Source organism: Monodelphis domestica, chromosome 2 (genome assembly GCF_027887165.1).
Source record: "Monodelphis domestica isolate mMonDom1 chromosome 2, mMonDom1.pri, whole genome shotgun sequence".
Taxonomy (NCBI): Eukaryota; Metazoa; Chordata; class Mammalia; order Didelphimorphia; family Didelphidae; genus Monodelphis; species Monodelphis domestica.
The window spans coordinates 76,582,717-76,598,525 of NC_077228.1; the positions used below are offsets into that span (position 1 = coordinate 76,582,717).

The window sequence follows — 15,809 nt, forward strand, 5'->3', positions numbered from 1 at the left end:
GCAAAATTGTAAAATATATAAATATGTCAAATATATAAAAAAAGATTTGTATACACATACGTATGCCACATTACTTTGAGGCTTTTTCTTTCAGGAGGTGTTTCATTGTAGTCCTCTGGAATTGTGGTTTGTATTTTGCTGATCAGAGTTCTAAAAAGTCTTTTAGAATTGTCTTTATAATATTGTTGTAATTATATACATTTTTCTACATTCATTTCACTCTGTATCAGTTTCTACAAATCTGAAGATTCTCTGAAATAATTTCCTTTATCATTTCTTGTATCACAGTTATATTCCATACATTTGATAGGCACCTCTATAGATTGCTATTCTCTGCCAACTCAAAAGGAGTTATACATATTTTTGTGCTTTAGTTGAGCTGGTTTTGCTTAGGATTAATCCTTCCCTTATTCTATCTTCCCTCTATTTCCTTCTCTTTCTTCCTGGCTCTCTGCTGAATGAAATGTATTTCTCTACCTATTGTGCATATATGTGTATTTTTTCCCTTTGACTAGTTCAGATGAGATTGACGTTCTCTTCAGCTGCTTCCCTCTCTTTCCTCCTTGTTTATAGATAGACTTGTGCACTTTGATTATGTAAAATAATTTCCCCATATTTTTCTTTTTCTCCCTCCCATCATATATTCCCTTTGTCACTGTGGCCTCATCTGGCCTGTTCTATGGTATGCTATCAGTTTAGTGGTATATACCAATCCCCTGAGAAAAGGAGTCTCTTTTAGGTCTCTGTTCTGTGAAGTATGAAGGAAAGGTGTGAGGTAGCCCTGGGGGAAAGACAGTGATGATTTGTTGAGACTTCTCCTGGGGTGAAATCAAACTGTTCCTGACTAGTCTTAGCCACAGAAATAAGAGAAAAAAAAATTGGCAAGATTGATAGCACTATACCAGTCACCTTGGGCCTGGGATACCTGATATACAACATTAATAATATCAGAAACAGATATAGAGAGGCATAATGACTTTGTTTAACTCCTTGTTGTCTATTATAATACTGCCAAATATCATCTACCATTTTCACAGTTAATACAGGGTTGTTGTATGGGAATTTGGTATTATGAAGTACCCTAAACTTCCTCTATCTCCATCACTATAGAAGAAATATCTTTCATTCCCTTTGGAGACCTGACATTGTGTGGTGTTAATACATGGGATGGTTCAGATAACTAAGAGTTTGAATTTGGCCCAATAACATTTCCAGATATTGCTCAAAAGTCCTGCACACATACCAAGTCCATGGCAACCTTTCCTTCCATGGATTGCCCTCTATAAGCTTTCCTTGATTGACCCCAATGGGGCAGAAACTTTTGAGGATACCTCAGGCTTGGATGAGACTAATGCCCTGGTGCTTAATTTTCCAGGTAGTTTTACAAGCACTGTTGTGGACTGGCCATCAATTACTTTCTTGTCAACCACATATTTGAGGAGCACCACCCAAAGCTCCTCCTGATGATTTCATCCCTGCCTGCTATTGTGGGTGGTGGTGTGCTCTGTGACTTCTTTTCACATTCATAGAATTTCTTTTTGCATTGATAGCAGTATTTACCCAAACTACAATTGTCCCAACCTACTGCTGCAATGTAACTTAATTGTTCAGCCCCTATTTGTGTGGTTTCCTGGGAAGACTAAATTCTGAAGCCATTCTCATGGGGCTCCAGACAGAAGGTGGGATCTAATTGCCCTTCAGGCTGATAAATTCAATTCATCAAACCCTTTTCCTTTAGAAATTTCATCCCCTCCCTTGCAGATGCCCTATCTTTGGGCATGCTATGAGGGAAATTTATGAGGCCAGATGTGAACTCCATCTCAGCTACCTAAAAAGGGACAAAGATTTTGCCTGTTCTGGAGCCTCTGACACATTTAATTGACTGTAAAAAGAGGTCCTCAGTGAGTTCCTCCAGTCTAAAGCAGAGAACCTTTTAGCATTGCTCCATTAGACCACACCCTCAGGAGCTATTACTCCCAGGACTAAGGAGGACCAAGTTTCTGTGTGAACTTCTCTTTTAGACACTTTTCTTTGATGGAGAAGGTTTTTCCACTGTTCCCACCTCAGGGCAAGGAAGTCTGTTCCCACCTCAAGGCAAGGAATCTTTGCTTCTCCCTCCCCTTTTTGCTTCCCCCCAGTTTAGAACAGGGATAAGTAAGATGAGTCTTGGAGTGCCTAACCAGCTGTGGGAATTCCCTAGTCTTTCTCAAGTTTTTTTCTAGCCTATAGGCTCCTACCTCAGGAAGAATCAGGATTTTGTAGCCAGAAATTGTAGAGTGGGCCCTAGCTGGAACCCCTCACTCTCTATCCCCATAAGGAGATCTCTCTTCATTGACATGACCACAAGTTTTTAGCTGTCCCTCACCGTTTATTGAACAGTACCTGAAAACCAAGAAAGAGCTCTTGTCTCTGGCTGTTTACTTTCAGTCTGATTGTTAGTAATTCAACTTTTGTAGCACATTTAATAGCAACCGTGGAATGCTTGATTTAACACCTTGACTGCCTCCTAGGCAGCCTCCTCCAGTACTTACTGACTTACTGAACTAATCCCTCTGCTTGAGCAGGAGCTTGTCAGTGCTTCCACTGAAAGGACATCCCAAGCATAACCAAAAGGCCTCTGGCATCAGGGAATCAGTCAGTGTTCCATCATCTAATCAGGCCATTCTCTTCAATATTTGTGAGACTCTTTCTCCAGCTATCTATGATATGAACCACTTAGACACCAAAATTAGTTGCATGAAGGAGACTTATGACCTCTTAGCTACTCTACTACAGGTGACTTTAATTCCAAAGGAAGAATTGTTGACTGTGCCAGATGTGTCCATGTAGAGAGGCTTTGATGATCTTGGAACTGTTCCTGCTCATCACTACTACTTTACATTGGGAGAAGAAATCTTTGATTTTACTGGAGGTGTACCATGCTGTGGCTCTCATTTTCTTTTCTTTTTTTTTTAAACCCTTACCTTCTGTCTTGGATCGGCTCCAAGGCAGAAGAGTGGTAAGGACTAGGCAATGGGGGTCAAGTGACTTGCCCAGGGTCACACAACTGGGAAGTGTCTGTGGCCAGATTTGCACCTAGGACCTTCTGTCTTTAGGCCTGACTCTCAGTCCACTGAGCTACCCAGCTGCCCCCAGCTCTCATTTTCTTGATGTAGCTCTAGCTCTTCATCACCACTTTTCACCAAGACCCACTGTGAACTTCAAAAAGATGTGGCACTCATCACTTGGACCAAATTGCAAGATTTAGTCTTTCTGAATGAGGAAGGAAAGGCCTAAGGCTTTTGTGTTTCTTGATATTTTTGGTTTTACTTGTTTTGCTTGTTTTTATTTTTCCTCATTTAGGGGAAACTGGGGGAACATGCTAGTAGGACTGGTTTGTAAAACAGAATTCTCAGACTCACTGTCTGCAAAAAACCCAGTTGCTTAGCCCTTACCACTCTTCTGTGTTGGAATTGATACTTAGTATTGGTTTTAAGGCAGAAGGCAAGTTATTGGGGTTTTTTAAATGTAATTGAGACCCATCTAACTGAATAAAAATACAATGCAACATAGTTCATGTTAATTTATAGTTTTCTAAGCCATTATTCAGTCTACAGATATGCATTTCTGTTTGAATTTGACATCTCTGCTGTAAATGACTTGAAGCTTAATTCTTTCACAGGGAAAGGACTCAACAGTTTTTTGTTTTTGTTTTTCCCCCCTCCTCTTTTCTTTCCCTTTAATACTATCCATGACTGACATTACTGTTTAGTCATTTACATGGTGGAAGGGCCTCTAAAAATCATTGGGGCGGAGGTAGGGTGGTTCAGTGGAAAGAGCCAGACCTGAATACATGAGGTCTTGAGTTCAAATGTGTATTCAAATACTTCTAGCTATGTGACCCTGGGCAAATCACTTAACCCCCCCACTACCTAGCCTTTCCCACTCTTCTGCCTTAGAACCAATGCATAATATTAATTCTAATATGGAAGGTAAGGATTAAAAAAAATTGTTAGGACTTTTACACAAATTGGTGTCCTGTGATAGGAACAGTAGTTTCCAGATTTGCCTGACTTCCTTAAGACAACTTCGTCCTGCTACTCAATCTGATTGGCCACAACTTTTCTCATGCAGCTTACTGTTCTGGGGCCATAAAAAGTCCCAGTCCATTGTAAGTTGGTGTCTTAAAAGGCTTGGGGCAAACCTGAGACCATGAGAGTTGCCATACCCTGATGACTCACTAACTAGACAAAGTTCTAGATGGATTGGAGATGGAGATGGGGATGGGCTGGGGAACCTGCCTCTAGAGAAGCTAAGTGCTACTATATTCTTATATATCCTTGCTGTGTTAGGGCAAAATAAACATTCAGCTCCATTAACTTCCGTGTGGCTTTCATTGTACAGTCCCTGAAAACCAAGAGCTCGATATCTAGTAGTTTACTTTTAATCTGACTGATGGTAGTTCTGACTTTTGTAGCATAGGTGGGTTAACTGGATGGGTTAAATATTGAGTGTTTTTTGTTATCTTATTTCATCTCAATGTTGAACCTGAAGTAAGAGGGTACTTGTTTTAGAGCTGCATCTTCATCCAGATCACACCTCTTAATTGCCAGTGAATCCCACTATCTTGGGCCCTCTTCTTCCTCTGTACTATTTCTCAGACCTGGTTATCTAGCCCTTTCTTCCCTGCTGACCTCTAGTGTCAAAATCTCTAACTGCTTGGGGGGGTTGGGGGAGAGGAAAGGGGTCAGTTTCTTTCTGATCTGCTCCAATAGATAGTATACCTTGAAGCTAAACTTGGGATAGAACTCATTTCTCTGTTTCTTTAGGTTTTGCAGAACACTTTCCTTACAGTAACTCAGAGGTGAGTAGTGCTCTGATTATCATTTTTCATTTATTAAATGAGGAGATTGAGGCCTTATTTACAATTTGCTGTCAGAATTTAAGTGACTTAACCATGATTACACAGCTAGTAAGTATCAGAGGCCAGACTAAAATCTAGATCCCTTGATCTAAGTGGCACTTTACTTGTGAGATTTACTTGGTCTCACTAATAAAATACTACAATACATTAAAAAGGAAATCAAGAGGTTTGATATGGTCCAGAACAATTTGACTTTCCCCCTCTAGGCTTCATTAGTTTCTTCATCTGTAAAATGGTAATTAATTCAGTACCTGTACTACCTACCCCACTGGGCTGTTATGAAGAGAGTATTTTCAAAATGTTAAATAGCTAGAGAAATAGAGAAAAAGCAGAGTGGGGGAAGGGAGGTTATGAATGTATATAATCTCAGCTGAATTATATGTTCTTTGTGGGCAGGATACTCTCCTTAAAAGTAATTAATTTAGAATATTTTTCCATGTTTACATGATTCATGATTTTTTCCACTCCTTTTTCCCTCTCCCCTACTGGTGCTAATAAGCAGTTCCACTGGGTTATATATGTATCATTGTTCAAAACCTATTTCTATGTTGTTCATATTTGCAATAGAGTAATCATTTAACAACAAAACCCTAATCAATCCCCATCGAACCATGTGATTGATCCTGTGTTATTCTTCTGCATTTCTACTCCAACAGTTCTTTCTCTGGACATGGATGTGTTCTTTCTCACAAGTTCCTCTGGATTGTCCTGAGTCATTGCATTGCTACTAGTAGAGAAGTCTATTACATTTGATTGTGCCTCTGTATTTCAGTCTCTGTGTATAATGTTCTTCTGGTTTTGCTTCTTTCACTCTGCATCAGTTTCTGGGGGTCATTCCAGTTCACATAGAAATCCTCCAGTTCATTATTCCTTACAGCACAATAGTATTCCATCACTATCAGATACCACAATTTATTCAGCCATTCCCCAGTCGATGGACACCCCCTCATTTTCTATTTTTTTGCCACCAGAAAGAGCAAGGCTATAAATATTTTTGTATAAGTCTTTTTCCTTATTATGACTTTGGGGTATAAACTATAAAAGTTAAAATTAAATCTCAATAATAATATTATATTTTAAGAGATTTATTAATGATCAAGAAATCAAGGAATAAAGAAGATACAAAATAAAGACCACATGCCCATGACTGGTTAGCCATTTTTTAGTCAACCCCACTCACCACCATCAATGCTGATTCTACATCAGAGAGAGAGAGCCTCCAAAACCCACGCCTTTATCCTCTGTCTACAGGAAGTACATTATGACAGGAAATCAGTGGGCTCTTGGGATAAGTAGTTCTTTTTTTTAAGGTAACAGATTTTCAATCATACAAAACCCAGCAGTGATATGGCTGGATCAAAGGGTAGGCATTCATTTAAAGCCCTTTGGGCATAGTTTCAAATTGCCCTCTAGAATGGTTGGACCAATTCACAACTCCATTAGCAATGCATTAGTTCCAATTTTGCCACATCCCCTCCAACATTTATCACTTTCCTTTGCTGCCTTATTGTCTAGTTGGCTAGGTGTGAGGTATTACCTCAGAGTTGTTTTAATTTGCATTTCTCTAATCAGGAGGGATTTAGAACACTTTTGCATATGATTATTAATAATTTTGATTTCTTCATCTGAAAATGGGTAGGATACTCTTAACAAAATGCCTTGTAAAAAGAGGGACTCTCAGTGAATACTCATTGAATATTTGATTTGTATTTAGGGGTTCAACAGTGATATTATTAATATCTTTTTATTCATCTTTAGATGCAGCATGGAATGGCGAATAGAGTAGATCTCCAAGTTAGAAAGTCTCGGCATCCAGTGCCCCTTCTGACACATATTGCCTCTGTGGCCTCCTTCAGTGCTCTAGGGTCTAGGCAGTTCTCTAAGACTATTAGTTGTTGCAAAGATCATGTCTTTCTGTCTTGAAAAGTGAGTTTTTCTACCTTGGATTTCATTGGATAGCTTATACTTATCCCTGTTTATCAGTTTTTCTCATAGCTTCATTTATTATCTACATGAATATGATTCCGAAATACATTGTTGCTGGTCTTCACATTCATTTCCAGCTATATAAAGGACAACTTCACTTGTTTTCCATTTTTCTTTGTATTTTCAATTCTTAGGATAGTGCCTTGCAGGTGCTTATTAATCATTATTAATTTATTGTCCCTTGGCACATACATCAAGTTAAATATGTTAAAAAATCTGCATTATTTGTCAGTTTCCCACAAATAGGAGTATTTGTAAAAACTTTACCATTCCCTCTTCTATTTATGTAACTTTGGTGTATACCTTTTGCAAGCATGCCTATTTTATGTCTCAAATTATTTTGATTCATAGTGATTCTTTAAGTAGTAACTCTAGTGTATTTAAAAACTTGTTTTAAAAAAATCAAAACTAAACCATTTGATTTTAATATACCTTCTTAGGAGAAGAATTATGATAATGCATTGAGCTGGAGGGAAGAGAATAGGAGCTATGTATGGAAGTTGTAGAGAGGAATATTTGTTTCATTTAAGAAAAAAGAAATCCTTATAATTAGAACTATCCAAAAGTGGGATAGATGGCTTTAGGAGTTTATGGTTCTCAGGGGTTTTCAACCAAAACTTGGATGGGTGCTTATAAGGATCATTATAGAATGGTATTATTTATGAGGTAGACTTGATGGACTCTGTATTCCCTTCTTTTTTGGGTGGGGAGTGGGTTTCATGTATCATTGTTCAAAACCTATTTCCAGGGGGCAGCTGGGTAGCTCAGTGGATTGAGAGCCAGGCCTTAGAGACAGGAGGTCCTAGTTTAAAATCTGGTCTCAGACACTTCTCAGCGGTGTGACCCTGGGCAAGTCACTTGACCCCCATTACCTAGCCCATACCACTCTTCTGCCTTGGAACCAATGCACAGTATTGATTATAAGATGGAAGGTAAGGGTTTTAAATAAAAATAAATTATTGAAAAACTATTTCCATATTATTAATATTTGCAATAGAGTGATCATTTAAAGTCAACATCCCCAATCATATCTCCTTCGAACCATATGATCAGTCATATGTTTTTCTTCTGTGTTTCTACTCCCAGTTCTTTCTCTGGAAATATATAGAAAGGTTAATGATTTGTATGGATTTATTATATATCCAGCAATTTTGCTAAAGTTGTTCATCATTTCAATTAGTTTTTTAGTTGATTCTCTGGAATTCTCTAAGTATACCATCATATTGTCTATGAAGAGTGATAGTTTTTTCCTCATTGCCTATTCTGATTCCTTCAATTTCTTTTTTATTCTTTTATCTATTTGTAGAACATCATACATATATATCTATTTCTAGAACATTTTTAGAACAATATTGAATATAGAGATGATAACGCTCCATTTACTACTGTGCTTTCCAATATATTTGTTTTTTTAGGTAGAAATCAATACTAAGTTGTAGAAGTATTGGTTCTAAGGCAGAAGAATGAATAAGGGATAGGCCGTTGGTAATTAGTGATTTGCCCAAGGTTAGACAGCTAGGAAGTGACTGAGGAGCCCCCTGGCTGCTCCTTCTTTCCAGTGTCTTTAATAAGAATGGATGTTATATTTTTTAAAAAAACTTTTTTTTGCTTCTATTACGATAATCATATGATTTCTATTGCTTTTGTTATTAGTATGGACCATTATGCTGATAGTTTTCCAAATATTGAAACAGCTTTGCATTCCTGGTATAAATCCCACTTGATTTAATAAATGATTCTTGTGTATTGCTGTAGTCTCTGTTTTTTCTTCTTCCCATCACGGTTCATTTAGGAAAATTGATCTGTAATTTTCTTTCTCTTTTTGCTTTTTCTAGCTTAGGTATTAGTACCATATTTGTGGCATAAAAGCAGTTTGGTAGGATTCTTTCCCTTCCATTTTCCCAAATAGTTTATATAGTATTGAGATTAATTGTTCTTTAAGTTGTAATTTGTAAATTGATTTGGCCCTGGATTTGTTCTTAGGGAGTTCATTGATGGCTTTAAAATTTTCTTTTTCTGTGATGGGGTTATTTAAGTATTTAAGTTTATCTGTTAACATGGGCAAATTATGTTTTTTTGTAAACATTCATCTATTATGCTTAGATGATCAGATTTATTGGCTTATAATTGGGTAAAATAGTTCCTAATATTGCATTAATTTCCTTTTCATTGGTGGCAAATTCACCCTTTTCATTTTCAATCCTGGTAATTTGGTTTTCTCCTTTTTTAAATCAAATTGGCCAATGGTTTATCTTGTTTATTGGTTTCTCCTTGGCTTTTAAACCTTAAACTTAATAATGTACTTTAGAGTTGTAGCTATATGATACAGTGGAAAGAAGACCTGGGTTGGAGTCATAGCTCTTCATTTGCTGGTTTTGGAAAATGTGTTTAATGCACAAAACCAACTCATGTGACACTTTAAAATTACATAGTGCTTTTCTCAGGCTTTCCTATTGTGGGGTAGGTTGTATAATTCTCAATATTTCTGTTTTATAGTGAATAAACTGAGGTTTATAAATGGGGAAATTACTTAATGAATGTTAGAGTATGAAGATTTAGTTCAGGTTTCTCAGGACTCCAAATTCTAGCACCTTTCTTTTCATTTTTTAAATCCTTACTTTCTGTCTTAGAATCTATATGAAGTATTGGTTCCAAGGTAGGAGAGTGCTAAGGACTAGACTATTGGGGTTAAGTGACTTGCTCAAGGCCACATGGAAGTGTCTTTGACTAGGACCTCCTTCCTATCTGTAGGCCTGGCTCTATCCACTGAACCACCTAGCTATTCTCTAGCACTTTTCTGCTGGATCAGGTATCAGGCCTGCCCAACAAGCCTTTATTAAGTGGCTACTGTGTGCAAGGAACTATTTCTCGATTCTAGAACTACAAAGTGAAAAATAATCACTGCTCCGAAGGAATGCTTACATGCTCTTGGGGAGATGCAACATGTTGCCCATACTGATGAGTTATTAATAAAAAGATAATGCCTGTAATCATCAAGCTGTCTAGTTTCATTTGTCAATGTTAACAACTCATGCTGTTCCCATTCACAATAACCATTAGACCATGTACTGACTTTAGGAACTACTTTTTAATAACATTTTCCCTTTAAAAGGACCTTTAGGTATCCATGACACCTAAAAGTGCAGAAGTCTTTTATAAATACCAATCCCTTTTCTGATATGAATGAAAGCCAAGATAACATTGTTTGGGAATCAGATGATTTTTTAACTTTTTTTTATCATAGTTTTATCTGCAAATGAATGCATCTATTATTATTATAGGTAAATTGGCGAAATGTGGAGTGGCAAGTCAAAAGAGGTGCCTTTACCAAACCCCAGGAATCTTCATAACAAGGAAACTGTTCGAGGTATGGATTTAGTGTTCTTTTTGTTACTGAATGTTAATAACTTGTTTAGATCTTAAGTATTAATATAAGTAATTAATCTTACGTATTAATGTTACTTAATATATTTTTTGCCTTGTTTTTACCTCATTTGGGTCAATAGAAAGAGAATTCTAACAATTAGATTAATGGGATTGCCCTGTGAGATGATGTATACTAGAAATGTTTTTAAAAAAGACTTAACATGTCCATCAGGAATTTTTATGGAGATTTCTTCATGAAATAGAGGGATGCACTAAGAACTAGATACCTTATAAGACTCACTGCAGTCCTTAAGATTATGAGATTTTAAGAATAGTAATCAACTTATATATATTAGCAATAGGGGGTAAATTGACATCAGACTCAAAAGGAATTTGTGGTAGAACTTTATATGCCAAATGTATTTTAGCTTAGAAGCACCTGAGAATCTTACATGTAAGTCAAAATTTCCAAATATGCCCTCTCCAATATCTCACCTAATGAGCCTTGAACAAAGTTGTGTAACAAAGCTGTAAAACCATGTTGAACAGTGCTTCAATCACAACTGATAGCAGATACATTGTTTTATACTCACAGCTCCTCACATTTACACTGAAAGGAGAGAGGGAGATTTACTCATCTTTTCTACAAAGTGAAGGTTAGTTATTGGGAATTCACAAGATTTAGCCCCAGATACTTTGAAAAATAACATGTTGATTTAATTGCTTTTCTTTAATTATTGGTGATTTGAAACATTTTTTCATTTCATTATTGATAACTCAGATTTCTTCATTTGAGAACTGCTTGCTCATATTTTTATATTCTTATTCTTTTGTTTCCAGACGGTATATTTATTGATCTTATCTCTTCCTAACCAGCTCTAGAGATTATTTTATTATAATCTTTCCCTCCCCTTCCTCCAGACTAATAAGACTCTTTTTGCTTACATACTTGCTTAGTTCTCAATTTCTCCAAAGGTAAAGAATAACTGGATTTAATTTGAAATACTTTACCAACTTCATAGGAATTTCTATGCTTCTCATCCTCTGAAACATTTCATTTTTAGTCGGAATTATTTTCATGGAGGCATTTTCCTAAGAACTTTATAGAGGGACCTTTGAGGTTATCCAGGCTGACTCCTCATCATACCAGTGAAGAAAATCAAATTTTTTTGAGAGTAAGTGGTTTGCCACACGTGCAGGAAGTGGCAGATCTAGGATTTAAATCTACATCCTGACTCCAAATTCAGCACTCTTTCCACTGCATTAGAGTATCTCCCATATTTATCCTTAGTCTGAAAACTACATGGCTCTTAGTGCCCTTTGTTGCTACTTCCATTCTATCATCATCATCACTTCTGAAGCTCAAGAGCCTTGGGGAACCCAAATTCACCCCAGTGTCATAGTGAGCTATCAAAATAGACCTTTGTGGAAGGTTTGTTTTTCATGTTAAAATTATGAAAAATACATTTCATATAAGTAGAAAAATCTGTGTCTACTGTTTTTATTCAGCAGATACAATGACATCATGGGATACACTTTCTCAGACTAAGGCTGCTGTAAGTATTAATATTTTTCAGTTTTCTCCTTTTAAAATGATTATAATGTAATTTTTTTGTATTGTATTATGGGAATCACAATTTTACATAGGAGATTTTATTTACTTTAATACTTTAAATTATAAATGTTCTTTATTGAGATCTATAGAAGGTCATCCTTTAATACTCATATAAAAGTACATAAATTAATTTTTTGTGTTTTTTCATATTTTCACATTTGAATTTAAAAGACCATAAAAGATTTAAGGATATAGGGAATAGATATAGAGGGCTAAGGAGGGAAGAGAATAAATGATAAATTGAAGGGGATGTGAGGGAAGAGCATTTCCTTCAGTGGCCTGTAAACTGCTGTCAGTAGATAACTTTCTTCACAATAGAAAACTCCCTTTTTCTTGACCCCACAGAAGAATGAGTAACCAAACCCTACTCTTGTTGAGTGTAACAGTCCACATTTGGCAAATTTATAGCCTTCACCTGAGTGGAAATTCTTTTCTTCTGCGTAAGTAGTTTTGTTTAGGGAAATTTGTACTTTTAATAAGCTATAAGCATCTACTCACTTTTATATGGCAGTGTCATTTTAGCTAATACATTATTTGATTTCAAAATTCCACATGTAATTACTATCTGAATATTTTTCTGTTCAGATCTTCCTTTGTTTTAAATCAATCAGTGAAAACAGGCTTGTAAAAGATAGATGCTGAACTCCCATGATAAAGTCTATATTTGGATAAATAGGATCATATCAAATGTTTTGTGAATATAGTTTAGTCCTCTTATTATAACATTTATTTAAGTCTACAATATAGGCATTTTCTTTGCCTCCAACTCTAGGATCATAAAATAATACTATAATTTACATATATATGCTTTATCTACTTTTAATTGTTTTTAAAATGCCTCAAAATGTTGATAATGTAAAATAAAGGTTTATTTTAATATATCTATGAAACTTAAAATTTCATTTTATAAGTGATGTCTTAGTTGACAAATATGTAGAGATATCCACAGAAAGAAACCTTGATTGTATAGTCATAAACTCTTGTTTTGTAGAATCATTTTTTTCTCATGACTGCTTGTGGAATGCATCACATAGAATATCATTATAATGTGTACCATACCATTTCACATAGTTTATGGTTTAAAAAAAACAACAATAAAAAGTTTGAAATACCCCCCTCCCCCTCCAAAAAGCAAAAAAGTCTTTGGCATATTAAGTGTTATTCTCCACCTTCCCTAAATTTTAATGCTCTATAACTTGATTCTCTTATATGTGAAATAAAATATAATTAAAAATTTTATATTGTAACAGTTTTTTTTTTGTGCTCTCTACTCTATGGAAAACTATGACTGAGTGCCATGCAAGCCTTGAGGCTATTAATGCTTATTACTATTATTCCATGTAGTTTTAAATATGAAAATTTATATTGTTTTAAAAAGTAATTTGGTTTTGTCTGAAACCTTAGCTGAGGCACATTGAGAACAAATTAGAAGTAACCCCTACCAGCACAGCTGTGTTTGATTCTATCATGGATACCAAGAAATCTTCTGCTAACGCTACCAGGAAAATAAGTAGGAAAGGTATGTATAAAAAGATCTTGTTCTAAAGATAACATGGATAATTAGTGTAAGCTTTTGAAGTTCATTTTGGGTACCCTTTTAAAAATTTTTGAAGGGAGATGACAATTTTGATAGTTCTGATTGGAACTTTTGCACCATTGAATTTGATTTCACTTTTAAGCATTCCCTTTTATGGTGGATTTTAAAATCCACAAGTATTTTGCCATCAAGTAAATTAAATAGAAGTTTCTTTCAGTTAGATTTGTATCAGAAATGAAAATTGTGAAAAAATCTAACAGATTATGTTAGTTTCATAAGATATGAATTTTCTACTGCTCCTCTTGTCTGTTATTTTTAAGTATTTTGTTCTATACTTTCTTGATCTATAACCTAGACTTTAATATAGAGTATTTCATTCAGTCTCTCTCATATGCTTGCAGACTTTGAAAAATAATAAAATAATTGGCTAGATTGGTTTCTTTCAAATTTTCCATGTTTCCCAGATTCTGAGAAATCTCCCAAACTATCAGTGGCAAAAAGAGAATATTATAGATATAATTTTAATATCTGGTTTGCCTAGAATTTCCTTTGTAGATGAATTAGTATAATGATTTGCTCTGAATGTTTTTCATTTACTTAGAGCTTCTAACAATCTGCTAGAGATACTAACTAGTGACCTCAGGCTGCTAAAGAATATTATTTTCTTGAATACTAACCAATACATGGTTATTTATGTTATGTAAATATTATAATTTCATGAATTTTCTTTTTCTTCAGATGGTAGATATCTAGAGGATTGTTTGGGTATTGCTCCATCCAACAAGATATCCAAGTCACGAAAAGAAAAATCCTCTCGAAGTCCTCTTCGAGCCACTACCTTAGAGAGCAATGTGAAGAAGAACAACCATGTGGAATTCCGTGAACCCTTAGCTTCATTTAGGTTAATGTTCAACTAAATTAATTTTGTTAACAATTTTAGTCTTTAATATTAGACTATATGGGAAAGCTATAATTTATTTAGCAAGGTTTTGTAGCACTTTAGTCTTAAAAAATCTTATTCAATCTAATGGCCACCTTCTTGTTATGCTAGCTAATCTTTAGAATTTGGTAACTTTTAAGAAAAGAGAAGCAGTGCAGCACTTGTGAATGGAGGACTGGCTTTAGAGTTGGAAAGAAATGCCTCTGACATACCTGTTGTATGATCATGGGCAAACATCTTAACTTATTAATATCCTCAGACAACTCTCTGAGATTATAAGTTTCAGAGTAGTTGCTGATCTGCCTTTGTTTTTTTTTTTAAATTGAAAAACTTTATTCAATTAATTTGGAATATTTTTCCATTGTTACATGATTCATGTTTTTTCCCTCCCCCCCACCCCACCCCCCCACCCGTAGCTGATATGCAATTCCACTTGGTTTACATGTGTCATTGATCAAGACCTATTTCCATATTATTGATAATTGTACTAGGATGATCGTTTACTGATCTGCTTTAATAGTGGGAATTTCCGTACTTGTCTCTCCAGAATTTGTCAAAGGTACAGAATTTAAAGGGGAAAAAAAAAAGAACCCTAGGATTATATGAGAACATATTATTTTGCCAGTTGTCATAAGCTAGCTCTTTTTGTCTTTGAGATTTGAGGCATTAATAATTTCAGTCTATCACTTTATATCCTTTATTTTCTTAATGATGCCATTTAGATAAAATTATTATTGAATTCAGTTTTACTACAGTACTTTCTCAACATTTCTATTTATTACATATTCCTAAAATTAGCTTCAAATTGAGAATAATGAAATTATTTAAAATGTGATCCTTTTGCCAATTAGAAATCTATTTAAATAAGAAATATTAAAGTATTACCTGACAGGATCATGAATAAGTTATTTCACACCAATTAATTTTCTAAATAATTGAAATATATCCCTTCCCTCTGCTGCCTTCTCCTCCCCTCCTCTCCTTTTTTTTTTTTTGATGAGAATTGATCTCCCTATCTTGTCCAGGTTGGAAATACAGGAATGCCTCATAGGCCCAATCCCTCTGCTGGTCATTATGGGAATTAAATCCTTCCTTTGCTTTGAACCCAGGCAACCAGAGGGTACAAACATATTATGTTAGACTTAATGTAGATTCTTGACCAGAATTCCTGAGCTCAGGAAATCCACAGCTTCAGCCTCCCATTAGCTGGAATTACAAGAGTGTGCTATCACAGCATGGCTATTTCAATCCTATCAATGGAAAATTTTCAAAAATATGTTGTGCTATTCTTGCCTTGAAGCGGAATATGAATGTAATTTAAAATTTTCTTGATAATTTGTTGTTTTCATTTGGATAATTATTGCATTTTGCTTAACATGTTGATAACCTCAGCATTTAGAGAGGTGTGGAGATCTTTACCTCTGAACTGAAAGGCCCAGCATATTTTGGGTTTGCTCATTTG

The 15,809-nt window shown here is 35.3% G+C and overlaps 1 protein-coding gene across 8 annotated transcripts in view; it reads left to right on the forward strand.

The window, feature by feature from the left end:
* CEP350 (centrosomal protein 350) overlaps positions 1–15,809 on the forward strand; it is a 190,881-nt gene that overhangs the window by 41,260 nt on the left and 133,812 nt on the right. For 3 of the 8 annotated variants that reach the window (XM_056815598.1, XM_007480899.3, XM_056815599.1), the window contains exons 2-5: positions 10,171–10,256; positions 11,765–11,811; positions 13,275–13,389; positions 14,146–14,308. In XM_056815598.1, coding sequence (XP_056671576.1) covers positions 10,184–10,256; positions 11,765–11,811; positions 13,275–13,389; positions 14,146–14,308 — 398 coding nt within the window. In that variant the 5' untranslated portion in view covers positions 10,171–10,183. Of the gene's footprint in view, positions 1–4,808; positions 4,844–10,170; positions 10,257–11,764; positions 11,812–13,274; positions 13,390–14,145; positions 14,309–15,809 lie in introns of all 8 variants that reach the window. The other 5 variants (XM_056815601.1, XM_007480900.3, XM_056815603.1 and 2 more) reach the window with 3 other exon arrangements.